At 50.3% G+C, this 27,935-nt stretch overlaps 1 protein-coding gene across 3 annotated transcripts; it reads right to left on the reverse strand.

Annotated features, from left to right (window-relative positions):
- Positions 1–617: 617 nt before the first annotated feature.
- RIPOR1 (RHO family interacting cell polarization regulator 1) lies at positions 618–27,672 on the reverse strand. 3 transcript variants are annotated; one of them, XM_074202350.1, is made up of 22 exons: positions 15,177–24,950; positions 12,977–13,103; positions 12,675–12,827; positions 11,691–11,769; positions 9,373–9,396; positions 9,170–9,223; positions 8,772–8,924; positions 8,586–8,649; positions 8,413–8,456; positions 8,115–8,240; positions 7,844–7,992; positions 7,619–7,748; positions 6,146–7,300; positions 5,940–6,058; positions 4,799–4,955; positions 4,368–4,503; positions 4,010–4,171; positions 3,297–3,455; positions 2,845–3,041; positions 2,668–2,751; positions 2,348–2,438; positions 618–2,229 (listed from the first exon to the last, which is right to left on the reverse strand). In XM_074202350.1, the coding sequence occupies exons 1-22, from the start codon at positions 15,193–15,195 to the stop codon at positions 2,132–2,134; spliced, it is 3,480 nt and encodes a 1,159-aa protein (XP_074058451.1). In that variant the 5' UTR covers positions 15,196–24,950; the 3' UTR covers positions 618–2,131. The 3 variants fall into 3 exon arrangements, with proteins under 3 accessions (XP_074058451.1, XP_074058458.1, XP_074058468.1); XM_074202357.1 differs by lacking the exon at positions 15,177–24,950 and adding an exon at positions 13,511–15,166 and having other exon boundaries at positions 619–2,229; XM_074202367.1 differs by lacking the exon at positions 15,177–24,950 and adding an exon at positions 27,551–27,672 and having other exon boundaries at positions 620–2,229.
- Positions 27,673–27,935: the final 263 nt, after the last annotated feature.

A 27,935-nucleotide genomic window follows, 5' to 3' on the forward strand; every position in this document is an offset into this window, starting at 1 on the left:
AGAGTTCATTGCAGAGAGATGATAGTTTAAGCTTCATCAAAGGAACTGAAAGAGGGAACAGTTCTGTTCTCCCCTGCCCCTATGCGAATCTGGCTTTAAGCTATTTTATAATTTTTATTAAAAAAAATCTTTTTGAGGAGGGGTCTCCCTTTCTTGTCCTAGTGCTGAGATCATTCACGAGCCCAACTCTAAAAATGATTTTTAGACCCGAGGCTGGTCTGCTTCTGCCTTCTGCTCTGGGGGTAGCAGAGTAAGGGGACTTTTGAGCCACCATCCTTGGCCTTCAGGCTCTTTAGAGGGTATGGATCTTCCCTCCTTGTTTCTGTCAGTCCTTTGATACTCTTATGTGATAGTATTCATGTGAACGTAAGAACTAGAGCTGGAACAGGCATCAATTTGTCCAGCCTCATTGTTTAAAAGCATTTTAAGACCTAAGGTTGCAGAGTAGAATAACTAGCAAAGGCAGGATTTGAACCCAGGTTCTATGACTTGAACTTTATTTTTTTTTGTTTTTACAAGGCAATGGGGTTAAGTGGCTTGCCCAAGGCCACACAGCTAGGTAATCATTAAGTGTCTGAGGTCGGATTTGAACTCAGGTACTCCTGACTCCAGGGCTGGTGCTCTATCCACTGTGCCACCTAGTGACCCCGACTTGAACTTTAATAAAACATCTTTCCACTGCCCAGTCTTATGTCCATCTCCCCCAGTCCTGATCTTCAACCTCCCTACAATCCTTTCCCTCACATACACCTCCTCTTAGTGAGAAAGGAAATCTTAAGGAGACTCTTGGGTTCAAGCCCTTCCCACCTGCTCCTCCCCAACCAGCCAGCCCTTCCCTTTTACTGATCTCCTCTTGGCCTGGCTTAGACAGACTTTGGCGCCCTCTGGAGGATAGAAGCTTGCAGTCCAGTGGTTCCAGTCTGTCCTCACGTGCTTTAGGATCCAGACCCACTTCAACTCACCTTCCTCCTTTTTTCACTTTGGTTTCTTGGGACTCTCCTTTATCCTTCAGTCTCTGCCTTGCCTCTTTCTTCCCATCCTTGCTCCACCACTTCCAATATTTTCCCCATTGTTTCATGAGAGCTCCAAGCCTCCTAGAACCAGCCTTGTCCAGGGTCCTGAGCTCCTAGTGCTGCTACAGGAAGGGCCCTGGAAGCTCAGGCCTGGTCTCCAAATTGGAAAACAAAATTAAAGATCCATAGTCTATGACCACCATTCCCACTAGCTTGCTGGACTATAAACATCCCCATGTTTCAGCATCTCATAGGAGAACTCCCAACTCCATGCAATGATTTTGTGCATGTTTGTTGGCTTATGTTTCTAGAGGCATCCAGCTCTAGTGGAAGCAGCCCTGGACTCCTGGTCAAATACAGGTTGGATAAGGTGATCCTTGCTGGCTTAACGTGATTGCCAGCAGTGTGATCTTAGGCAAATTAGTCCGAGTCTCAGTTTTCCCAGTTGTAAAATGTGGATACAATACCCACCTCAAAGGTTCTATTTTTGTGTGTGAAGGAAATGCTTTGTAAATGTTACTGTTTGCTCTTATCAGGTACACACCCTTCTGCCTGTACTGCCACATAAGCAGAAATGCATGCCAGGGTCCTCAGTGAAATAATGACAATTGTATTCTCCAAGTCTCCTCTCTCCCTTGGGGGGTTTATTGTTGGAGGATGAGCAAGATAGGATGCTCCAAAATAATGGTGACAAGTATGCACAGCATAGGAAAGAGATTTTGCTTTTTATTTTCTGCAAAATCCTGTAAATAAAATACAAAATCAGACATGGTGGGGAAAGGCAGGGTGGCCAGGGATTAGAAGGGGATCCCAGTGTGGTGAGGGAAGCCTGTTGTAGGCTGGGGAGGCACTTGACTGCAGGTGGCGGTCTCTGCTGGGGGAGCAGAAGAATATATTAAAGAGATTTCTATTTATAAGAATCAGTAGGATGGGAGGGAGCCCTGGAACCTGGGTCCTGATCCCTAGCCTACCCCTGCCAATGTCAGTTGGGCCCATCAAGTTGGGGACTCCCAGGGCAGGGCCAGCCCTGAAAGGTGGTGGTAGAGGAGGGGCTCAAGGGAAGAGGCAGCGACTCCTGAGGCCCCTCATGTTCCCGGGGCAGGCATCAAACATAGAGCTCAGAATGCAGTGCTGGCCATGCTTCCTGGCCCAAAGATCCGGGGCAGAGCCTCCAGAGACTCTTCCAGCCGCCGGTGAGCTGACTGTCCATCCTCGCCTAGAAAGGGGCACAGTGGGTCAGGGTCAAGCAATGCCTTTCCTTCCCGTGTGTAACCACCTTCCTTCTCCCCCCTACCCATCTCTGCCTCCTGGACTTGGTTGTGAAGAGCACTCACCGCACTGCAGGAGGCTCTGCCGGGCAGCCTCCCTCACAGCCTCCTTGTCTGTTTGGCACAGATAGACCAGTGGTTCAATGCCCTCTGTAGCCTGGTTGGAGAAAGGACAAAGAACAAAAAGTGAAGAGAGCTGAAGCCATCATGGAATGGGCTTCAGGGCTGGAAGCTGGGAGGACAGAGGGGTCATTGGAGGAAGCATTTTGTGCCAGATGAGGCAAAGGGCAAGCAGTGGGTCAGTGGGATGGCCAAAGAGACGCAAGGTGAATGGTACAATGCAGGGACCTCAGTGGGCCAGAGCAGGAAGTCGAGAGGACCATTACCTTGAGACAGCCCAGAGCCACGCAGCCTGCCACCCGGGTCTGAATGTCTTCATCCTCCAGTTGTTCCAAAAAGCAGAACAAGGCCTATGGGGAGAGAGAGGAAGAGCAAAATGAGCCACTGGCCCCACTGTGTTAAGTCCGACCACTTTTGTCCAGGCCCTCTGGTCTGCCCCTGACCTTCTTTCGGAAGTCTGAGCCAAGGGCTAAACTTCGAAGCTGAGTGGTGACAGCAGCCATAACTTTGCTATTGCCGTGGATGAGGAGGAAGCTGAGGGCTCGCAGCCCATCCCTGTGGAGCCGCCCCTCGGGAGCCAGTCTCAAGGCCCGGAGCACTACTGCCTGGTCATCTGAATTCAAGTTCTTCACCAGCAACACTGAGAGAAAGGTAGGAAGGGTGGGAGGGAAGGGAGAAGTCAAGGCTACTGTCCTTAGAGGATGGCTGGAATGAAGGTCAAGGGTTTGGGGCAGCTATCGGAGTGATAAAAGAGGATCTGCTCCCTGCCTCCACCCCACCACAACTGTGAAGGGAAGACAGGAAACCACCAGTACAAGCACAACCACCAATCATTGCAGTGATGCAAGTGTGTGTGCCTCTGAAACATCTGAGGTCCTGAGGAACTACTACTCACCCTCTTCAGCCATCTCTGTGACATAAGCCTCCATGGAGGGACTATTCAAGGCCTCAATGTGGCTCCAGAACTGGAAGATTGTGAGCTGTTCCCCAGGCCCTGGCCGAGGTCTCCTGGGCAGCCTCTGACCCATGGCATCCTCCAGGAACTTAACACATACTGGGGAGAAGAGAGGGTCCTCATGAGGGACGTCATGGAGAGCCTTGGATGTGACTCTCCAGCCTCATCTGCTTGCTTCCCATTCTGGAGGGTCACATCCATAGAGCTCCCTGGCACAGAGTCCAGCTTCTCCTGATCAGACCTCTCCCAAAGCACTCAACCCCTTTTCTGAACTCTGCTAGTGCTTACTGTCTCTACCTCTTGCTCTGGGCATCAGAGCCAGGACACTAGGACATTGGAGTCAGGAGTCAGGCTCAAATCCCACGTTTGCTACCTACTCCCTGAGTGAATGTGGCAAGTCTAATAAAATGGGGAAGTTGGCAAAGCTGACCTCTGTGTTTCATTCCAACTCTGGATCTTTTAACCCCCCAACCCTCCCATGTGAGTTGGACTTTCCATTTGACCTGCATGTACCCTGAGGTCAGGAAGTAGGCCGTGCATTTTGTGTGTGTCTGTTTAGTCTTCATCTTGAACACAGTCTACCCTAAATCAGTATTTATGAGTTGGTTGTGAGTGCTTGACCAGGCCTTGGAGGAGATGGGAGGCCCACTCACCAGCCTCAGCCAGGCCTGGCTGGCGCAGCGAGAGGCGGGCTCCAAACTGGCTGCAGAAGGTGAAGAGGATGCGCTCCACGGGACAGATCAGGAGATTCCCTCCCTCGCTGCACAGGTCCCAGAAGGGCAGGAAGCCCGGGCGGGGAACAGAGAGCTGCAGCACTGGGGTGGTGGGTGGGGAGCAGTCAGTGGGATGGAGTGGAGGGTCAATGGAGGGCTTGTGGGATTGGGACATTAGAAAGGCCTGGAGAGTGGGGACAAGTCTCTAGGGGGAGGGGAGGGGCAAAAGGCAGAATTCTGGAGAAAGATGGTGGCAGAGTTCCCAAGTTTGTTCCAGGATGGAACAATTTGCCTTTACCTTCCTGAGCAGAGGTGGCCTTGCCCACTTGCCCCCCACAAAGTTGGCACACCACTTCCAGCACCAGGGCCTCCCGAAGCAGCCGCTCCAATGCTGATGCTTCCTGGCATCGTAGGGGGCCAAAGGTGCCTAGTTTCTGAAGAGCAGAGACCAGTCAGGGCCACCTCAGACACAAGGAAGAGGAGCAAGTTCTCCTCTGCCCCGTTCAGGGTTAGGGAAGGTGGGTGGCACAAGGGACCCAGAAATATGGTGAAGAGCCCAGGGACTTCAACTCCCAGCATGCAAAGGGCAGGCACATTTGTGTGAGGTTAAAAAAGTACAGGTTGAGATTCCAAGTATGCAAAGGGGAGACTATAGGTCGTAACATGCTAGACTCTCAGGGTCAGTAATGGGTTAATGTAAAGGGGGGGGGGGAAGGCTGCTGGCCTCACCAGCAAGAGGTGACCACAGTGCTGTAGGTGTAAGACCAAGGCTGTGTCCAGGGCAGGGCAGCCGGTGCTAAGGGGACCGGGCGTAGAGGACTCCAGGGCATCCTCAGACACACCACTAACCCCAGCCTCAGACCCAGGCCCTGGGCTGCTCAACGTCCTGCAGGAGAGACCTGAGTAGTGAGCTCCTGCTGTCCAGATCACCAGATGCAGAGTATCACCATCATTGTGCCAGTGTTTATTTATTGAGATGCATACCCAGCCTTTGCCCGCCCCCATCTCTAGATATACACAGGATGGATGCATGGAGAAGAAGAACAAATGGATGGACAGATGGACATACACATACATGGCTATGATAACTGGACTTCATGGTTGTGGGGCCCTTTGGGCAGGGCAACCCAACATGGGCTGGAGTGATGGAAGTGTATTCGAGATAGGTATCAGGGAGGGCAGAGAGCAAATGGAGTCAGTGGAGCAGAAGACTGATGCTGGCACTTTGAGGATTGGGAAGAGAAGTTATCAGGTTGGAGATGGGAAAACCATGGATGAAGTGACCGGAGGGAGCTCCATAGGAAGCGATAGGGGTTCTGCCAGGTTAGAAGTGCTGAGGCCTTGGACCAGAGTGGCGGTGATGGTGAGGGGAGGTGGGACAAAGCTTGGTCGGTGAGGTGGATGGTACGGAAGCTGTTGCGAGGGAGTTCATCAAGGGACCAAAGTCTCCGCCTAGGCAGGGCAGGAGTAAGGGCCGAAGGGGAGAGATGATGATGAGGCCAATTTCCAGCCATGAATGAGTGAGGAGATGATGGGGGGGCATGTCCAGAGACAAGGTCCAAAATGAAACTGAGGGAGAGAGGCAGAGCTAGAGGTAGACAGATTAGGGGTACTGGGAGGGGCTGGTCTGAAGACTCTTAAGGAGGAAAGACAAAGTGGAAGGGACGGACAGACACTAAGAGCCCCAGGAAGGGGGCAAATGGGGCAAATGGAGACACAGGGAGGGAAAGAGCTGGAGTTAAAGGTAGAGACAGGTCCCCTTCCCAGTAAATACTGACTTCCCTTTAGCTTCCCCTCCATTTTTAATCTTCTGTTTTCTTAATCCCTCTTAATGGTCCCTCCCTCACCTGTACCCCAGCCCCTTCTTCACCTGTCCTCAGGCCCATCATCGTCATCTTCATCATCATTGAGGAAACTAAAACTCTCCAGTGCGTGCTCTACAGTGAGACTGAGGCTGGACGCTCGGCTTCGGGACAGGCCTTGTCTCTGCTGTAGACGTGGAAGAGAAGGAAGTGGTGGAGTATTCCTTCCTTCTTCTCCCCCTTCCCACTCCTTCCCATCTCCATTCCCCTTTACCATAAGCAGGCTCTCAAGCCGGGTCACCTCCTGCTCTAGTCCTTGCAGCTCTGGAAACTGGCCCCGATAGTCATCCAGGGCAGAGCTCAAGGCCCCCAGGGCTTCTTCTAGCCCTGTGTCCCTCAGCCCTGCCCCCTGCTCCAGTGGCCCTTTCTGGGGAGGAGCTTTGACCTCTGTTAGGGAAATGCCAGTTGCCTCTTGGACTGGAACCTGGGGCACCTCAGGGCAACTGGGGATGTGGTCTGTGAAGGGTGACTGTGTGGGAACTATGTGTGAAGAGGCAGGGTGTGAATTGGGATAAGAGGAATCTGAGAGGGGGGGTACAAGGTAAGGAGAAACATGGTTTGTGGGTTCAGGGCTGGTGACTGGGAATAGAGGGGCAAGGACTGAGTGTGAGGGGGTGGAATCTGGATGGACAGTGCCAGGGTCAGAGTCAGACTCTGGATGGGAGGGGTTGAAATCTGGATGGGAGGAGACAGGGTCTGGGAGAGAGAGGACAGGGTCTGGGAGAGAGGGGACAGGGCTTGGGTGGGAGGGGATAGGGTCTGGGTGGGAAGGAATGGGGTCTGGGTGGGAGGGGATGGGGTCTAGGTGGGGAAAATCAGACTCAGACAGTCTTGGCTGGGAGGGCAAGGAGGTCAGATTTAAAGTGACTGGTTCTGAGGGTGAGGGGGTAAGGCCTTCATGCAGAGTGGTTGAGTCTAAACAAGAGAGGTTGGGACTTGGGTTTAAGGGCTCTGGATGTGCTTCTAGGGTAGGGACTGGGGTAGTGTCAGAGTCTGGGCGTACAGAGGAGACCAAGTCCTGGGCATGGGTCTCCAAGGCCAGAGATTCATGGGTAGCCTCTGCCAATGAGGCATCCACACTTGCTTCACTGATATGGCTCAAAGTTCGGCTGTAGGGGATGTGCCCATTGGCCAGAACTGGGGCTTTTGTCCCCTCCTCCTCCAGGGCCTCCCCTGAGGGTTGGGGAATCTCTGGTCGAGAGAAGGCGATATGGATCGGGGGAGCCTCAGGTTGCTGCACAAAGGGGCGAGAGGGTGGCATAAGTCGGGCAGCCCCTGAGAGCTGGGGGCTGGAGGAATCGTCAGAAGATTCGGAGGAGAGGGACCAAGCCGTTCCATTCTCTAGTTCTTCCTGGCGACGGAGCATGTTCTAAGATGGAAAAGTAGGGGAGAAAGGAATGTGAGTAAGAGATGCCCCAGGACCCCCTCAGAGAAAGAAAAATATGTGAGGCCTGAGGAAGAGCCCCCAATCCATTCAATCATTCCTTCTAATCAGACTCTACTGCCTAGAGTTGGGTAAGAGGAGAAAAGCGGGCAAGAGACTTGGAGTGATACCCTCACCATAGACAGGTGGACAGTGTGGCCCGAAGGTCGAGCCACCTTGCACAATGGGTCACTCCTGGGGCAGACTTGGGAGGAAGTTGGTGGGGTGGCCCCTCCCAAGGAGGGCAGGTTAAGGACCACTCACATAGAAAGCCTGTTCCCGTAGTGAAGGGGTGTCTGGAGGACTCTGACTGTAAGTAGAAAAGCGTTTACTGACAGTGGAGGACTTGGTGACTGTGGAAGCTGCTGAAGGCTGATCATCCTTGTCAAAGGGACTGAGAGAAAGTCAGAGTGTTGTTAGAGACAATGGCAATTGCCCTCTGCCCCCATCTCTTCCTTTGTCATATGAAGCCCCCTCCTGGGCACTAACCTCCAAGTGACCTCAAGGCTGAGCTTGATGGTGCCCAGGTCATTGATATCCACAGCCACAACCTGAGGCAGAGCAGCAAATAGGTCTTTGGTCTCACAAGAGACACTGCCAACAACTACATGGTTTGCCAAGCTCTTTAGTTCTGTGACCTGTGGGAAAAGGGGCCACGGGAACAATCAGCCAGCAGTAATGGGGAGATCACAGACAAGAGCTTGTATTTTACCCAGAAAGACTAGGGTTGGGGACTTGGGGAGAAGAGACCTTTAGTCACCTTGATGGAGAGGAATTCTGTGAGAAGTGGCAGGAAGACCATGTCCTCACTGTCCCAAACTTGTTTCCCGCTGCTTTCGATTCGTCCACGTAGCTTCCAACGCTGACGCCCATATTTCATAAAGATCTGAGGAAGAGGGATAGTGAGCAACTCCATCCTCAGCCCCACCGCTTGACTGAGAAAGATAGAAACTACCAGACCAAGGATGGTGATTTCTAAATCACTCCCCCTGAGAGACAGAGATGATCCACAGGTAAAAATAACTTCCCCCTCCCGCTATTCACTGTTTCCACAGTACCTCATATTGGTCCCCAACACACAGCCGGGCAAAACCAGCCAACCCTGAAAAGAGAACGAGAGAGAAAGAGGTCTGAGAGTTTCAAGTTTCCCTCCCTCTTTTGGGGCTCCCTCTGTCCCCCTTACAAGTTTTCCTTAAATTAGGATGGAACCTTCCCCACCATTTAGACATACCTTTCATTTTGAGGTGGAATTCACCCAACTGGCCTTCAATTTCACTTTCCAGTAAACACATGCTCTGGGGACAACAAAGAAGAGAGGGTCAGGAAGCACCCCCTTCCAGACCTCCCTGAAGCTCTTCCAAAGGAGCTTCTCCCCACTCTCCCCCTTCCTTCTCAAGAGACCTGTCAACCTTCTCACCTCAGTGTATTCTCGGTGTCCACGAGTCGCCTCAGCCAGGCTGTCTCTGGCCTCACGACTCCCAGGAGTCCCTGAAGTATAAGCCCGAACCATATTTTGGGCTCCATCCCGCAACCGCCGCTGGATGCAATATCCATCGTACAGCTCATCAATCTGGAGGAAGGGGACCGAGAAGGGATCAGAAAGAGTGAGAAGCATCCAAGCTGGCAGCCCCAGGAAATCAAGCAACTTTACCCTCATTGTGTCTAGAAAGCTCCAAGAGCTGTCTTTTCCAGTAGCAGGTGGTACTTTCCACCCCAAGGAGAGAAGCACCAACTCTGGCATCTTCTCAGTATCTTCCTTTGCTTTCCCCTCCCAATCCCCATTACAATAATATGTCCCTCTTCTACCATGGTTACCTTGCTGACATGGAACTCCAGACGCCGGAGAAAACGCTCAATAGACTTTACTTGCTAAGGAAATAAAGAAGGTTTTGATGAGAAAAATGCTGGTTGGGGTGTAGAGGAAGAGAAAAAGGCGCTTCTTCCTCCTTGGAGCTCCCTCTTCCCAACCCTCTGATCTTTCACACCCTGATTTATTTACCTGTCTCAGATTCACTTACCTTGTCCAACTCGTAGAGAAAGCCCTGCATGGGAAAAAAAAAATTAAGATAAGCATAAGAGAAATGGGCTTCCTGGATAGCACTGGTGTGTAACCCTAAGAATGAATTGTCCATTTTGCTCTATTGTTGTGGTAACCTTGTGTGTGGATAAGTAAGGAGAGAAATAATCAAAGGGAATGGAGGAAGGAGATAGAAACCTATTGGACATAGCATGATGCGTGAAGGACCCTCACCAGTTCCTGGGTCTGGAAATGGGTGTGAGAAGAAGGATAAAGGGAAGGAAAAGGGATGTGCTGCTGGAGCCAACTCCAACCCGCAAGCTAGAACATGCTGTTGAATGTTTAAGGTGAGCATTTATTCCTCAGAAATGAACATGCTACAAATCAGAGTATGATTTATTGTTTTGTTTATTGTCTAGACTTGAGGAAGTATGAAGAAAATCTTAATAATACAGATTAAATTTTAAGAGAGTGTCTGCTTACATTCCCACTCTTTCCCCCAAGCCCCTCAGCCAGTTGCTAAACATTTCTCTGACACTGTTGGCCTAGCTCCTTCTTATCCCGTCATTCTTTATTTCTTAACCCATATTCAAGATTGAGAAGCTTGTGATTGGGGGATGTAGTGAAAGGACCCTTTGTGGATTGAGTTTTTCATTTAAATTAGCATCCTGCTCTGTGTCATTAACACCAGAGAGGACCCTTTCACCGCTCTGTAAGATCTGTGATTGATGGACATAGGGGTGGGGATGGGGGTGGGAGTGGCGTGCCTTAGAAAACACCTGAGTTAAGGAGAGCTCTAGGAAGGGATGGAACTGAGAGGGACAAGAAGGCAGGTCAATGGGAAAAAAAGCACTGAAATGGAAAAAAGACATTTCCTAGGCTGAAAGGTGGAACTTCACAAGGACACAAATTTGACCTGGTCTGTGGAACCATGATAAAATCGGTTGCAAAAAGCAATCTTTGGTTTCAAACCATTAGAATTACAAGGGTCCTTTAGAGCCCTTTGAGAATCCCTAGAAGAAGCATCGTCTAAGAGTTTCCACAAAGTCAGTGACAAAGCTAAGACCAAAGTCCAGGTTTCCTGATTCTTAATCCAAGACCCTTGCCACTATTCTAAATGCTCTCTTGGAGTACTTTGTACCTTTTAGTTTTCTTTAATTAAAATCCTTTAATCTATGGCAGTAGCAGAACTCTTGGGTGCATCATGGGGGGGGGGGAGAACCAAAAAGATTAGATGAATGAATAAATCCTGGAGGAATTCAATTACATTTCATCAACACATATTAAGCAACAGGTAGAGTACAGAGTCTGGAGTCATCTTCCTGAGCCCAAATCTCGTCTCAGACACTTATTAACTGCATGACCCTGGATAAGTCACTTCATCCTTTTTTGCCTCAGTTTCCTCATCTGTAAAATGATCAGGAAAAGGAAATGGCAAACTACTCCAGTATCTTTTCCAAGAATATCCCGAACGGGGTTATGATGAGAAATATGACTGAAGGAAGATATTCAGGGCACAGAACTAGGATGCTGAGGATATGAAACCAAAAATTAAACAGCTTCTGTCCCCAAGGAGGATACACAAAATCAGGGAAAATATCTCAAGAAAATTATGTCAGTGATTGTTTAGGAAAAGAGAGAATACTAACTACTGGGGAAGAAGAAGGGTTGGTTCACTATGAAATTGGTAATTAGTGTTTGAGGAGCTCTCAGAAGAGATTCAAAGGTTATGACAAGGGGTAACGGGGAGGAGGCTTTGCCTTCTAGGCATTGTGGAAGGCCTGCATGCATGAATGCATGGACATGGAAGGCTGAATTTGTAGGGGAGAGCTAGCCATCCTGCCTGGTTGGAAATGCAGAGGCAGGTGAATTGGAGAAATGTGAAATAAAACCTAGTTTGAACTAGACTGGGGAGGATCTTAAAGCTAAATTGAGAGTTTTGTATTTTATACAGCAATAGGAAGCCATTGGAAGTTCATGATCACTCCTGTGTTTTGGGAAGATCGTTTTGGCAGAAATATGGAAGACAGAGTCTGGATGAAAAGAGACAATTTAGAAGGTTATTACCAATAGTTGAAACTTTTGGGATCAGGAAAGAGTACAAAAATGCCCAGGTGCATTATTGTTCACAAATTGATCATCTCTGCAGAGCTATCTTGGGCAATGGCAGGGACAGGCCCCTCTTATCTAAAAGTAACCAGGAATTAGCCCACCCCCATTCCAATTCAGTTAGATTGGTTTTCCCTCCCCCCAGAGCCTAGGTCTCTTTCCCAGTCATGCTTGTGGTCTAAAGGGAAAGAAGGGTCCCAAATGACTCACCAGTCTAGAGTTTCTCTTGGATTCTCTGATTTGAACTTGGAGTTTCTCCTGTTCTAACTGATGCACCTCCAGATAGGCCCTGGAGAGGAGTGTGAAAATAGTTGGAATGGGGGATCCTACCAGTTCTTCCCAGGTAGATTCACTTATAATTCTCAAGGAAGAAACCAAGACACAGCTTGGTCTGTCTATATTTAGCCTTTGGTCTTGAGAGGGGGCAGCTGCTTTGGGGTAGTGTGCTATAGGTAGGGTCAGGATTCCAGGTCATGACTGGGGGAGGAGGAAGAGAGGGCAGAGGTAGTATTTCTTGGTATAAGAGGATATGTGTGTGGTATAACCTATATCACACTGTTTAGCCTCTTGGGAGGAGGGTGGAATGGAGAAATTTGGAACTCAAAATCTTTTTTTTAATTAATGGAATTCAAAATCTTATAAAAAATGAATGTTAAAAGTTGTCTTTACATGTAATTGGAAAAAAATACAAAATTATTTTTAAAAAGAGAGACACTTAGGTGGTACAGTGGATTCCACCAGCCCTGGAATCAGGAGGACCTAGTTCAAATCTGGTCTCAGACACTTAATAATTCCCTAGCTGTGTGACCTTGGGCAAGTCACTTAACTCCACTGCCTTGTTAAAAAAAATCCAACAAAAAAAAGAGTATTTGTGTGGGAAAGAAGGTTTCCGAGACTGGTAGGGAACCGGATTTAAAATTTCTGTGGAGGGGCAGCTAGGTGGTGCAGTGGATAAAGCACCTGCCCTGGAGTTGGGAGTACCTGGGTTCAAATCTGGTCTCAGACACTTAATTACCTAGCTGTGTGGCCTTGGGCAAGCCACTTAACCCCATTGCCTAGCAAAAACCTAAAAAAAAAAAAATAATTTTTAAAAAATAAATAAATAAAAATTTCTGTGGGTGGGGTTCCTCTGAAGAAGTCTCCAGGAATTATGATGTGAGAGGGTCCCAGACTAGGAAGGAAGAGTGTGCTTACGTTAGGCCCCTCTTCAGGGCTTCATACACTTGGTCCAGCCGCTCTGGCTGAGGCACCTTTGGAGGTGGGTGTGCCATGGAGAACATCCTGGAGACTCGGACAATGGCAGGTGTTTTTCGGGGGGCCACAGGGGGGCTGAAGGGTACTAAACTCCTGGAGAGAGGAATGAGGATAGGAAGAATCCTAACCCACAAATTTACTGGTACAATATGACTTCCACCTCATACATCCCCTTGCCAAGTATCCCATCCCTATCACTGCCCACTGGAGAACTTCCCCACCCTCTGTTTGCCCCTCAGTACCTGCCCCCCCGGTCCTGGCCACTCAGGACACCTGCAAAGGACTGGCTCCTATTGATCCTGGTACTGAGAATGCGCCGTTGGGGTCGAACTGACAGCGACATCATCGAATGAGTCCGAGAGGGGCTCCCTGATGGGAAGAGGAAGGAAGGAAGGGTAGGAGGAAGTGGCCCAATTTCCCAGTGTTTAGGGAGCAAAGGGTCAAGCTGGACTCTCTTCCAGGAATGGGAATCCCAGTTTCCTCCAGCTCTTCCCCGAAGCTAGGGTTGGAGCAGAGAATGGACTAGAGAAGCCAAGAACAGAACCCAGGTTCCAGATTCCCAGCCTCTGACTGGTCCCACTTACTCAGTTGACTGAGCGTTAAAGGATGGGGTGAGAAGGGGCTCCTGCCCCTTTCCTAGCCGGTCCTTCTGCCCATGACAACAGTTCTCCACTCCCTCCCCTCCACTGTAGGATTACTGATGTAATCGGATCAGGGTCCATGAGGAGAGGAGGGAGAGGCCCTGGCTGGACCCCTAAATCCAAATCCCAGAATACCTTGCTTGCTCACTAACTGTTCCAAGCAGGGCAGTCTCTGGGGTGAGAAAGGGAAGAGGAGAGCCTCACTGAGACGCCATCTCTCAGCAGGGATGTTCCCAGTCTAAACATGAAGTAATGAGAGAAGCTGGGCCAGAGGTAATCACAGGGCCTGCAAGGCAGGTGGAGTGGGGACTCTGCTTGGGAGCTGCAGGGCTCCACTTCCTGCCCCCCTTCCAACTTCCCAAATAACAATCCCATCCCCTCATCCCGTCCACCTTCTGCCTCCCAAGCCTGAGGCAGAGCCCCGAGGTGCCCTGGCTCAATGCCAGGGAAACCCAGGAGGGGACGGGATTAGGAAGGATGGCTGGGAGAGGTGAAGGCTGGGGAGAGGGCGGGGAGGGGGAAGGAAGAGGGGTTGTCAAGGCAGTGGGGCAGAAAAACCTTGGCAAAAGTGTATGGCAGGATCACAGCTGGCAGCCCAGGGACTGACTCAGCTCCCTAACTGGCCCTCTCTTCCTTATCTCTGGGAGATTCCATCCCTACAGTACACCCCCAACCCCAAGACACACACCCAATCCCCACACGCATACACACACACACACACACACACACAATCCCAACACACACACACACACACACACACACACACACACCCCACATGCTTGGCCCTGGGAGGGAGCAGGAAAGGGAAGGAACAGATTCTGAAGAATGGAAGGAAGCGCATGTTTACCCCAGAGACACTGGTGGGCGGGGCGCCCCTTCTAGCCTCCGCAGCCCCCCTCCCCTCCCTTAAACTATTTCCCTTACCCTGGGATCCCAAGGCTGGAAGGGGAGGGGAAAGTGAAGGGTCCGGGATGGTGGGCAACGTGGCCTGGGGGGATGAGTGTGCACTTCGGACCCCTGGGGGGCTGGTCCTCCAGATTGGGGGGGGTCAGAGCACCCGCAGTGTGAACTCCTCCTGATTCCTAGTGACCCCGATGCTTTGCTAGCCCCGGCCCGGCCCAGGATGGGGCGCAGGGCGGGAGGTAGGAGGCAGCCAGACCAAGAGGTGTGGAACCTGCTTCTCCGAAACCAACCTGACCTCTCCCCGATCCCGGGCCGCGGGTGGCACAGACGCACCTAAACAAGCTGCCATTCTGCCTCTGCCCCCAACCCTCCTCCCTGACACCCCCAAAGAGGAGCTCGGACGCCTGGGTTCTGGGGAGGTTCTGAAGGACCCGGGGGCTGCCAGTAGAGTCGATAAATAAAAGGGGCCGCCCAAGGGGGCAAGGGCAGGTTTCGGCTGCGCTGTCTGTCTGTCCTCCTCCCTCCCGGACTACTTGGGCCCGACCCTTCCTCTCCCTCAGCCCCCGCCCCACCCCAGTCCAGAGGAGTCCCGGGTTTTAAAGCCTGGAGCAAAACTGGGGATTCCCAGATTGGGGGTTGGGAAGGAAACGCTGGAAGGAGGGGTCCCGTTGGGCTCGGGGGTTATGACGGGAAAAGCCCCGCCCCTGCCGGGCTTCCCGAGTTTCAGGAGGGGAAAACGAGTCACGACTAGATCCAGCCTTCTCCGTAGCCCCCATTCTGCCCACCCTGGTCTCCCGGCCCTAGGACCCCAGAACCGACCACCCGGCATCCCTACCAGTTCTCCCCAAGAGGCTAGAGGTTGGCGGGGGTGGCGGTGGGGGGCAGGCGGGGCGGTTACCTCTTTTTCTCGAGTTCATGGTGGGTGGGGGGCGGCCCGGTGCAGAGGCTCTGCTCCGGTCTAATCAGCCCCCGGTGCCCCGGTCCCGCCTGGCTGGGCTCTGCTCGGGCTCCCGCGGCAGCTGGGGCTCCGGCTCCTCCCCTCGGCCCTGGCCCGGTCCCCCCGCCCAGTTCCTGCTCTTTAGCTCCTGACTCAGAGTCCCTGTCCTAGGGAGACTGGGCGGGCTCCGAGGACCCCAAGCTTGGGGCGAGGGGGCCCCCTAACCTTCCCCTCCCTCCCCATGCCCCCTTCAGGGGCTCCTTAGCCTGGGTGAGCCCGATAATATCAAGGGCGCAGACACACCAAGATATTCCCCAGGGTCCAGGGCTCAGACTGGGAGGTGTGCAACAACCCGGGGTGGGGGTGCAGGGGGGCTCTGAGAGGGATACCTCTTTTGGATGCCCTTCTATGATGCAGTCAGAAGCAGTCGCCCGGGGGGTTCCAGGCCCCCAGTCCACATGTGACCTTAGGCTAACCTCTCGGTTCCAAACAATTCTCTTAAGACAGACTTGCTGAGAGGTGAATGATTGGACTGTTGGAAGGAGTTTTCTCACAGCCTGTTCTTTACACCAAGGAATGAACAAGTTTAGGAAAAAGTGTCATATCTGTTTAATACTAGAAAATCGTTCCCAAACTTTCCATTAAACTCGCTGAGCCTCAGTTTCCTCCTTTGTAAATGGAAGGGATTGAACTAGAGGATCTCTCCAAACACAGACCCAACTCTCATGTATCCTAAGTTGTTACAAGTTTTACACTGCATTATGTTACAACGAAGGTTCAAAGTCTCTGGGTGGATGGTCACACTTGTCTCAGAGCTTGTTCAAGTCTGGCCGGGAATCCCCCAAACCCACCCCTAAGCCCAGTATGGGATCACTCAAACTGGTTCCAAATAGGTGACGAAATGGAAGCTGGGGGGGATTAAATGAATTGATCAAAGTTCTGCAGGCAGTAAGCTTCAGAGGTGGGATCTGAACCCTCTTTTCCATCTGAACCCTCTTTTCCTAGCCTGCTTCTTCTCAGGAAGAGTCAAAAACTCTTTTTTGTCCACTTCCCTCTCACAAGGGATATTTCGAGGAGGGGCTCACTTCTCTGTCCCTGCCCCTTCTTTGTTACTTCTCCTTGTTATCCAGGGGAAATCAAGTTAAAAAGAACAGAGCACAGGAAATCAGGATTCCTGGGATGTGTTCTCTGCTCTGACACTAAGCAGCTGGGTGACTTTGAGCCGGTCACTTCCCTTCCCAAGCCAGGCCTCAGTCTTTTTTTATCTGTAAAATGAGAGGGTTGGATAAGATGATCTCTAAGGTTCCTTTCAGCTCTTTGAGAAATAGAAATCTGGAATGGGGGGAGGGACCTTGCCTTAGTGATTATGGAGGATAGAGGTTCAGATTTAACTGATATTTCAGTACTCCTGGATTATTTTTGGAGTCCCTCCCTCAGCTAGCGTCCTCTTAGTCATTGGAGGAGGCACTTTCAGAAGCAATCTCAAGAAGCCAACATTTCCTAACCAGGATGTCCACTGAACAGAAGAAGAAACTGAGGCACCAGGGCCTGAAAAACCAAGGTCAGACCCACAGAGTGTAGAAATGTGCTTGGGATGGGAGTGTGTAGAAAAGCTTAGGCTATTTGCCCAAAGGAAACTCTAACTTCAGGAAAGGGCAGTCAAGGCAGAAAACTTCAACTATGTGGTTCCCTTCGGGTAGATTGGGCTGGGCTGCTGGCACTATGAGAAACAGGGGAAAGTCTGACCCTGGAGATACTGGTAGTAGATATATCAGCAGCTTGTGGATCTGGAGCATTGTCCAGTTTACAGAGTTCTTGGAGCTCTGGAAGTAGACGAGATGGGTATGAATGGTATAATTCCCCTCATAAAGAGAAAGGCCAAGCCCTCAGGAAGGCTCATAGGGGCCAAGTTATGACAGCACCTACTTCAAGAACAATCAAACAGAAAGAGGGATTAGGCCAGTGCTTTGTGGCTCCAGTGAGCAGAACTAGGAGCAATGGGTAAAAATTGAAGTGCGAGAGAAAACTTAGAAATAATTTAAACCTCTCTGGAGGGAGTTCTTCCTCCTCACTAAAGAGCTACAAGAAGTTGGACAGACATGTGTCATAAATATTCTTACTCAGGGTGGGGGTACACTACTGATCAGTTGGGGTTTAATACAATGGCTGGTGGTACATAGTGGGTACTTCATAAATATCTACTGATCCACTGAAGTATGTATACTATGTGTCACTCTGTTGCTTGTCCTTCGTTCTCAAAAGAAGATCATGACATCAGGGAAATGATGCCATGACATGCAAGTAAATTGGATTCAAGTGAGGGGGTGCTGTGCCTTAGCTCACCAGCTTCACGTTCTCCCTTAGAGCCATCTGAGTTGAATGGCCAGATAGGGATCAGGACAGATGGAGATGACTCTGGATGAAGGCAATCAGGCTTAAGTGACTTGCCCAAGGTCACACAACTAGTAAGGGTCAAGTCGACTGAGGTCAAATTTGAACTCCTGTCTCCAGGGCTGGTGTTGTATCCACTGAGTTGAGTACTAAGTAAGAGATATAAAGGAAGGCAAGGGGTAGTCTCTGATTTCAAGGAGCTCACGAGGTTTCTTCCAATTCTGGCAAAAAATTTTTGCCCTTGACTATGAGCACACAGCTCCCAGGTCTGGGAACTGGAATATGATCTCTAGTCTTATAGAGAGGGGGAAGGGAAAAAACATTCATATAGTTCCTCCTACCTACCAGACATTCAGATAACTTTATCCTCATAAAATCCCTTCATTTCAATCCCTATTATCTTCATTTTACAGTCGAGGATACTGAGGCAGATTGAGGTAAAATGATGTGCAGGGTCACATATCTAGGAACTGTCTGAGGCAGATTTGAATTTACCTTTTCCTGATTCTGTGTTCAGTGGAATAATCCACTGTGCCATGGATTAACTGCCATAGTCTGTTAGATTTGGCAGCAACTGTAGAGATGGTGTGGGTAAGTGGAAGGAATCTTCTGTTGCAATGGCCTAATCTGTTACTTATTATCTGTGTAAAACACATTAACAACAACAACAAAAACCTAGATAGAAGTCTTGTCTCTTGGTCTCTCTGGACCTTAGCTAACCCATTTAATAATGGGAGGATGACTAGATGACCTCTGATGTGTCACTCTGATTTATATACCTTAGTCTGTGTTTACAGAGGATTAAAGATAGGAAGTGATTTATCCAATGTCTCATAATTAGTTGCTGGCAAAACTAGGACTAGAACTCAGGCCTCTTGTTGTCATTAACTGACCTTCAATTCCTTTTCCATGGCCAGGAGGATCTTCAGCCCCAGGCACTATTTCCAGCCAAGCTCAGATTCAAACCACAAGCCAAGTCAAATGTCTGAGCCTGAGGTTGGATAGGAACCTCGAGTGGCCATGTTGGAGGAATGGTATGATAGAGTAAAAGTGAAGCTGCCTAGGGATAAGGGCTAGACGAGTGATTTCCCTGGTATTGGGTATTCTTAGTTGAGGAAACTGGTGGCACCAAGGAGTCAGGAAGAAGGAATTCAAATTTGACCTTTGGGAGACCTAGGTAAGTCATTAACCTCTCTCTCTCTTCAAACTTCCTCCAATTTCAGTATCCTTAACTGTAAACCAAGGCTAATAATAGCACCTCCCTTCTAGGATTGAAGATATTTACTGTAAAAACCAAAGGATTAGCCTAGTGTCTGGCTCCTATTAAGTGCCTCATAAATCCTCATTCCCTTCCCTTATCTAGATAAGATACCCTTCTCTTCTGCCTACAGAGTCTATGACCTAGAGTCATAAAAAATGGCTTGGGGACATAGGGAATGATTTGCTCAGTCACTCTCCCATTTTGTATTCTTAGAGGCTGGATTTGAAGCCAGTGCAGACTGGTAAAGAGACAGCTCCCTCTTCACCACCATTTCCCAGATGCCACAGGAACCAGATTAAAATGTAGTTGGGAAATGGTCAACAAAATCGTTAAAACTACAATGGAACGTGGAGAATATTATATTTTAAAATTAAGGCAATAAGGGATTGCAGGAATCCTCATGTGCAGAACAATAATAGCCCTGGTTCTATTTGAGTTTGCCAACATTGCCCTACATCATAGGACTTCACAAAGGAAAGGTAATATTGGTAAAATAACAGTGGCAACTCATATTTATATCACACTAACAAGTGCTTCATGCCTCATATTTCATTTTGTCTTCAGGACAAACCCTTCTTCTTTGGGATGGGCAGTTAAGGCAGTTATCATACCCATTTTAGAGAAGAGAAATTGGAGGCCAAGAGAAAGGACACAGCTAGTTAGGGACAGGCCTATGACTTCTATTCTAGATTTCCTGACTCCCAAGCCCATCACTCTTTCCTTTACTCTTTCTTTTTTTTTCTATTTTCTTTTTTAGTTTTTTGCAAGGCAATGGGCTTAAGTGGCTTGCCCAAGGCCACACAGCTAGGTAATAATTAAGTGTCTGAGGCTGGATTTGAACTCAGGTACTCCTAACTCCAAGGCCAGTGCTCTATCCACTGCACCACCTAGCCGCCCTCCTTTACCCTTTCCACCATACTACTTTTCTAAGGGGACCTGAGATTAAAAAACAAAAGAATGGGTAGATGAGCCCCAGTCTGTAGAAAGTCCTGAGGCCCACACCCATGCTTCCCCCAGATGCCTTTAAATCCCAACTAAAATTCCACTTTATACAGGAAGTCTTTTTCAATTCTCTTAATTTTAGTATCTACCTCTGTTAATTATTCTCTATTTAACCTGTATAAATTTTACTTTGAATAAATTATTTCCTATTTAACCTGTAAAAAGCTTACTGTGAATAAATCATTCCCTATTTAACGTGTATTACGGCACGCTTTAAAAAATTTTGTTGGAGACTACCTTCTGTGGGGGGGTGGGGAGAGGGAAGCAAAAATAAGGGGAAAATTGTAAAACTCAAAATAAATAAAATCTTTCTTAAAAATTTTTTTTTTGTTGGCCTAGTCTCCCCCATTAGATTAGAAAAAGAGCAGGAGGTCTTTTTCTTCCTTTTCTATCCCAATAACTTAGCACCGTTTTTGGTGGTTTGGTCATTTTAGCCTTGTCTGGAGGATTCTTCGTGACCCCATTTGAGGTTTTCTTGGCAGAGATACTGGAGTGGTTTGCCATTTCCTTCTTCAGCTCATTTTACAGATGAGGAACTGAGGCAAACAGAGCAGAAGTGAACTGCACAGGATCATATGGGCTAGTAAATGTCTGAGGCTGGATTTGAACTCAGGAAGATGAGTCTTTCTGACTTCAGACCCACCTATCTACTTTGGCACCTAGCTGCCTATAGCACATAGTAGGTGCTTAATAAATGATTGCTGATTGATTCTAAATCACAAAGTAAAGCAGTGGCATTCTTTCTTTTAATTTCATCATATTCTTTTTCTTTAAAAAATATTCCTGGTTCCAAGAAAGGGGAACCATGTATGTCTCTCTCAAAAAAGAATGAAAAATATCTCCTCTTCAAAGCTCTTATGCCATCACTGCCTCTCATTACAGTCTATGATATTAGTATCACAAAAAAAACAATTTTTTTAAACTTCAATTTCACAGGGGTGTGGCACAGTGTGATTCTTCCAGCACCACCACTGAAAAGCAGCAACTGTGTGAGCACTGGCAAGAATTTAAACTTCCAGTCTCAGTTTCTTAATCTGTAAAAACGGGATGATAACAATACTCCTCACCTGGAGGATTACAGTGCCTTTTTAGTTGGTCTCCCTGACTCAAATCTCTCTCTCTCTTCCAACCCATCCTCCACACAGCTGTCAAAGTAATATTCTTAAAGTGCAGGTCTGATCACATCATGTTACCACACCACTCAATAAACTCCAGAGGCTCTGTGTATCACCTATGATCCAATCCAAACTCTCCCTTTTGGCATTTAAGGTCTTTCACAACTTGGCTCCACCCTTCTTTTCCAGGTTTCATTTTATACATCATGCCCTCTGTGGTCCAGCCAGACTGACCTTCTTCCTGTTCCTCACATAAGACATTCCACCCCGCCCCATTTTGACTTTTACATAGGCTGTCTCCCATGCCATCTTAGATTCACTCGTCTCCTTCAAAGATCAGTTTGAGTGACAGACACTAAGAAGAGTCCTCCGCTCATTCCCCAAGATGTGAATGTCTTCACCCAATAATTATCAAGTATTTATTTTGTATATATCTTCTATCTACTTACATGTTAAAATCAATATAGTTAGTCATAAGCATTTAATTAAACCATTAGGAGCAGAGGTGATGAAGTAGATAAAGCACCCATTCCTGGAGTCAGGAGGACCTGAGTTCAAATCCGACCTCAGATACTTAACACTTCCTTGGGCAAGTAACTTGACCCTAATTGCCTTGTATTGGGGGCCATCTCCAGTCATCCTGATCCATATCTGGGCACAGGACTCAGAGGACTGAGTGACTGGATGACTTAGCACAGCTCCCCCTCCCTCAAATCCAATGGACTTGCATGTCAGGGTAACACCTCCCTGAGGTCATGTTCTGCTAGAATGAAGGACAAACAACATCATTATCATCATCAATCAAGCCATTACTGTTTGTCACACATTTGCTAAGTACTAGAGATACAAAGAAAGTTAAAAAAGCAAAATTCATTGAATGTTGCCTGGCACCCTGTAGTCAATTAATAAATGTTGACTGATGGAATTTGAGTTTCTTCGGGGAATTCGTTTTTGATTTTCTATTCTCAACATCTGGCATCCTGTCTTGTACATATTAAGACCTTAATGCTTATTAGTTGGTTATATCAAAGTGCTTTTATGAGACAAATGTCTCCTAAACCTGGAGGTGGTCAGGTTCAGAGCACTGGATTTGGAACCAGAAAGATCTGAGTTCAAATCTAGCTTCAGATATTAGCTGTGTGACCCTGGGCAAGTCACTCAACCTCTACCAGCCTCAGAAGTTTCCTCACCTGCACAATGAAGGTAATAATATTATTTCACAGTACTGTGAAAATTAAATGATTATGTATGTAAATACACACATATATCTATTCACATATATGAAGTAAAGTGCTTTGATGTCTCCTAGACATCTTAAGTTCAAATTGCACAGAACTGATTATCTTTTCCCCGAAATGTTTCCCTCTTACCTTGGAGGACACCCAAACTTACAAACCAGGTGATACTCTCACCTCTTCACTCTCACCCCTCCCAAATTCCAATATATTAGTAAATCCTGTTGTTTCTACCTTTATAATCACTCTCATATAAGTCTTCCCCTTCTCTTCTCTCACGCTGCCACCCTCATTTTGTACCTGGACAACTGTAATAACCTCCTCATCAGTGTCCTTGCCTCAGTTCTCTCCATCAGTCTAGTACATCCTCTAAATGACTGTCAAAAGTTTGATCATGTCACCTCCACCTATTCAATGAACTCCAATGATTCCTTGTCACCTCCAGAATCACCAGAGTCCTTTATAGCCTGTCCCCTTCCTACATTTCTAGTCTTCTTGAACCTTGCTTCTAATTGTTCTGAGTCAGTCGTCTTTTTTGCTGTTAATGTTTGTCCTTCTTTCTCAAAGAAGACCATGACATCAGGATGGTGATGCCATGACGAGCATAAGAATTGGATTTGAGAGGAGGAGTATTGTTCTAAGTCACCAGCCTCACCTTCTCCTCCAGAGCCTTCTGGGTCTGTTGGCCAGATAAGAATCAAGATGACTGAAGATGGCCCTAGATGTGAGGCAACCATGGTTAAGTGACTTGCCCAAGGTCATACAGCTAGTTTAAGAGTCAAGTGTCTAGGGGAGGCTAGGTGGCGTAGTGGATAAAACACCGGCCTGGAGTCAGGAGTACCTGGGTTCAAATCCGGTCTCAAACACTTAATAATTACCTAGCTGTGTGGCCTTTGGCAAGCCACTTAACCCCACTTGCCTCGCAAAAACCTAAAAAACAAAACAAAACAAAAGAGTCAAGTGTCTGAGGAATTCCCATCCTTCTGACTCTAAAGCTCTATCCACTGGGCCACCCAGCTACCCTAAGTGCTGTACTTTATACCTGAAACTCCTTTCTGAACATTTTCAGAACACTCTCCTTCTTCACCTCAACTTACTGGCTTCCTTCAAGCCCCAACCAAAATTCAAACTTTTTTAAGAAATCTTTCTTTGTATTCCTTAATGCCTTCCCTGTAAGACTATCCTGTAGAAAATTCATAATTTATATTTTATCAAATTATATACACTATAAAACTTGTTTAAAAAAAGAGGGAAAAAGCCTGTTTCATTAGAATATGAGCTCCTAGAGAGCAGACCCCACTCCCCTTTATATTTCCAGTACTTAGTATATTGCTTAGTACGTTTGTTGATATGACCTTAATATGAAATAAAATATTATTATTGTGGTGGTGGGTTGTTGTTATAAAACTCTATAGACAATTTACCATATTTTTATACCTGGCAGACCCGGCAGGAGCCAAGGGTGAGTTGCCAACTGGCAGATTGGGAACAGCTCTAATCTTTCATTCAGACCTGGATCCAGTCCTATACCCCTTACCTCTGGGCCTTTGCCCAACCTAAGACAACCTTTGTCAGTTTTTTCCATCTATAAATAGCTGCTGATGCTACCTGCCTATATGGGTAGACACAACATACCTTACAGGATTTCATTTTTTTTAAACTCTTGACTGATGATTTCATTGGTGTAGCATGGAGCTCCCAGTGGGGAAATTCCCTGGCTCTAAAGCAGATCCTCTGGCAATTATTAGGCAACCTGAAGTTTTACAAAGTTGCCCAGTGGGAAGTTAAATGAGAAATTAAAATGACTTGCCCAAGGTCATTCTGCCAGTGTGACCCTCTACATTCCACCAAGAAGCTAGACTTTTAGCCCACTTGGCCTTTCTCCATAAGTAAACCTTTAACTTGTTTTTTTTTTTAAATATTTGCTATTCTTCTTAAGAGTAGTCTCTGGCAGCTAGGTGTGGCAGTGGAGAGAGTACTGGCCTTGGAGTCAGGAGTACCTGAGTTCAAATTCAGCCTCAGACACTTAATAATTACTTAGCCGTGTGGCCTTAGGCAAGCCGATTAACCCCATTGCCTTGCAAAAAAAAAAAGTAGTCTCAACAAGGGGGGCAGCTGAGTGGCTAGTAGAAACAGCACCGGCCCTGGAGTCCGGAGGACCTGGGTTCAAATCCGGCCTCAGACAAGTAATAACTGCCTAGCTGTGTGACCTTGGTCAGGTCGCTTAACCCCATTGCCTTGCCCCCCCAATCAACTAGTCTGTAAAACCTTATTAGTCTCCCTGCCTCAGTTTCTCTCCATCAGTCGAATCCATCCACCAAAAGACTGTCCAAGGGATCTTGGTCTTGGGCACAAGCAAGAAGAGAGAGCGCAAATCCCAGGGTCCTGTTTCAAGCGCATCCTCTCTCTCGAACCCCCCCCCCTCCCCACTCCCTTTTCGCTTCCACAAAGTCAGGGAGCCCGAGCCCGAGGGCCTGCCGCCGTCCCTGGCCTTCCCCGCCTGGCAAGGGGCCCAGGCTGCGGCCACCGCACGCGCTGAGCCAGAAGCCCTGGCACCTGCTGCCCGGCCCCTGCGCCACCACCGAGCAGCCAGCTGGCACGGCGGCCCGCCCACTCCGGCTCCCGAGAGCCCCCAGCCTCAGGGCGGGCCTGGGTTGAGCCCCTCCCAGGGAGGGGCGGAGGGACGGGATGTAAACAGTGACCGAGAGGACCAGGAGTGGGGGGCGCCTTGCGGATGCCAGACCAGCCCCAGGGTGCCCCGCTGCCCCCTGGCCCAGCCTTGCGACCCCCCCCACGCGTCCCCTCCCGAGCCTCACGGGGTAAACGTCCTACCCCTTTGTCCCCGAGCCCCGCCTCCCCCATTCCCCGCGACGCCCAGCCCGAGGTGGCGCCTCCGGCGCTTCCCCAGCACCCCCTTCCTCACCCCCCCCAAGCAGGACACCCAGGCTGAGGGGCTGCCAGGCTCCTGACTTCCTTCTCCCCATCCAAGGAGGTGTCGGCCTACGGGGCAATCAGTGCTGAGCCGGGAGTAGGCCCGAGGTCCGGCCGAGAGCCCGCTTAGTCCCACCAGATCGGCAGCACCCCCGGCCCAAACGAACAGAACGAGAGTCGCCTCTTGGGTGACTTTGGCGCCTTGGCATGGGTGGGGTGGGGGCCGGGGAGAGGAGGCAGAGAGCCCTCACCATATGGAACTCAATTGTTTATCTTGGACCCGCCCCCCTCTCCAGCCATCACTCCTTGCACCCAGTCAGTGGTCCATCCGGGCCAGGCCCCTCCCTCCCAAGGGTCAGCTGGTCACATTCCCAAAGCTGTAGGCTCAGGGAGTACTTGGGGGCGGAGGCGGAGGGACCCTGTGGCTCACCCCATTAGGAGTCAGGGAGGGATCTTGTCTCCCTTCCTTGGGGGCCGGGCTTGAGGGACTCCATGAGTAACCCCTCCAAGAGGAGGGGTGCCTGCAAAGAAGTGACTCAGACTGGGCCCCCTCCTGTCTTCCGTCAGCTTTTCCATCTGACCAGGGAGAGGCAGCTCTGCCAGAGCTTGGGTGCTGAAGCCTCCGGGATTAGGTGTATAATTGCCTCACTGAGCTCAAAGGAGTTTGGGGGGCTGAGTCCCCTCAGCTGCTTCTTTAGTTTCTTTGAGCCTTCTGAGGCCAGATTTCTGAACCTGAGGCCTGGACTATTTCCTTCTAGCTGAAGCAGGGCTGCTCAGCAGGAGAGCCTCCCACAGGAGCACCTCAAAGCCAGGGGCATGTTTCCGAAGTTTAATGTCTAGCCCTGGCCTGAACCTGATCCCCTAAGTAGGGTCAGACTGGTAGGACCGGCCCAAGAGGCAAAGGAAGGCTCCCTGCTGCTTTCCGAGGTTGAAAACAACAAAACAAAGGCCCAAACAAAAAGTGTAGGGGGCTCGCGGGGGCTGTTCTCTCAGAGCCGCTGCAAAAGTGATATTTCAGTTCAAGACTGTCCTTGATCAGACACCCCCGTGCCATAAACTTAAACCACATCTGTTTTGTTTTCAGTCCCAGACACACAAGTGACTGCAGGCACCGCAGACCGACCAGGCCAATACAGTCACCCAAATACATATTCACACAGATGGACACAAGAGAAGGAGTAAGGGGGAAGGGAATCTTTTGCTACAGCTATCAGAGGCAGCACCTATCAGAGGCAGCACCTAAAAGCCCACTGCTGATGCAGACGCTCCGGCTGGCGGTTAGGAGGGTAGGCAAAAACAAGATGGGGGAAGACAATGTCCAACTTTCCCCCCAAAGCCTTCACTTCGGCTCCAATCTGGATTCCTGGCTGGACTTTGGCCTCCTGGGCTGGGTCCCCTCAATTTGCTTAAAATCTGAGTGGGGAGTGCTGTCAGTCCCTAAGACCGCACGTTCTCTTCTCAAACTCTCTCCTTCCATTCCAACTGCCCTTTCCCAGAGAACACTTAACTGCAAGACAACGGCGAGACCTAAAAGTGGGTGCCTTCCTTAGCTTCCGCAGCCCCCCACCTCGTCCCCAGAATCAATGCCCTCTGCCCCCCTTCTCTCCTTCTCCATCACTCCCCTTTCCGATCTTTGCTTTCTTTAGTTCCTTCTTCTGTCTCTTCCCTCCCAAATTGCTTCCTGTGGCTCAGCCCTCCCAACCCCCCGGTCTCTGCCTCCCCCACTCCCTCCCCCCAATCTCCAGGTCTCTGCCTCCCACACGGCCAGAAGCAGCTGCTCCGACAAGCGGCAGAGGGTGGGGGCGGCTGCGGAGCCAGAGTGGGGGGCCACCGGCCCCAGATTCCTCTCCGGGCTTCCCCCGGGCAGGGCGCCTTTGTAGGGCTCAGCGCCCCCCCCCCCCCCACGGCCCCGGGAGCAATCGGCTGGCTCCGGGCTGAGGCACTAGCCAATGCGCCCCCCGCCCCCACTCCGCCTGCCCGGCTGGCCGGGAGTTCTGCTTAGGGTCGGGATGGGGCGAACCGGCCCGGGCCCGAGGCTCGGGGTCCCGAGGGCTGCCGGGGGGCCCGTTGGCCGCCGGGCCGGGCCAGGCTGCAGCCCCCAGGCCCAGGCTCCCCTGCACAGATTTCTCGGGCACCGGGACTGAAGGCTGCGGGCGGCGCGGATCGCAGGCCCCGGCGCTGGGGACCCCGGGGGCCCGGCCCCAGCCGAGCCGGGGGACGTGGGGAGGAGGACGGACAGGCGCTGGGTTGGGGGGGGGGGGACAGAGAGCCCGACGCCGACCCCCGAGAAGCCCTGCGGCCCCGGGGGGGAGGAGGCGGGGCGGGACCCGGCGGCCCCGAGCCCCCCCCCCGCTCCCCCCCGGTGACCTCCCGTAGCCCCCCCCCGGCCGCCCCACTCACATGGCTCCGCCGCCCGGGCTGCGCTGGGCCCGGCCGCCGCGATCAGCCCGCTCGGCCCGGGCCTCCTCCTCCTCTGCCGCCTGCGCTGCGCTGAAGCCGGCGCCCGCCCCTCCCTCTTCCCCTCCCCCTCCCTCTCCCCTCTCCCCAGCCCGGCCCGGCCCGGCCCCGCGCTCAGGCCCCGCCCCCAGCCCCGTTCTTCTGTTCCCACTGCTCCCCCAACCCCCCCATCCTGGGTCCGGGGAGGAGCAGGAGCCCGCGGAGCCGCCCCTTCCCTCCCCGCCCCAGGCCACCCATTCCCAGGTCCGGGACGGAGGCCTGATCCACCCTCCTCTCCAGGTCAGGCCCTCCTGAACCCCAGAGTAGCGGAAGGTCAGGTTCCTCCCAC

The sequence above is a fragment of the Macrotis lagotis genome, chromosome 1, assembly GCF_037893015.1.
Source record: "Macrotis lagotis isolate mMagLag1 chromosome 1, bilby.v1.9.chrom.fasta, whole genome shotgun sequence".
Classification (NCBI taxonomy): Eukaryota; Metazoa; Chordata; class Mammalia; order Peramelemorphia; family Peramelidae; genus Macrotis; species Macrotis lagotis.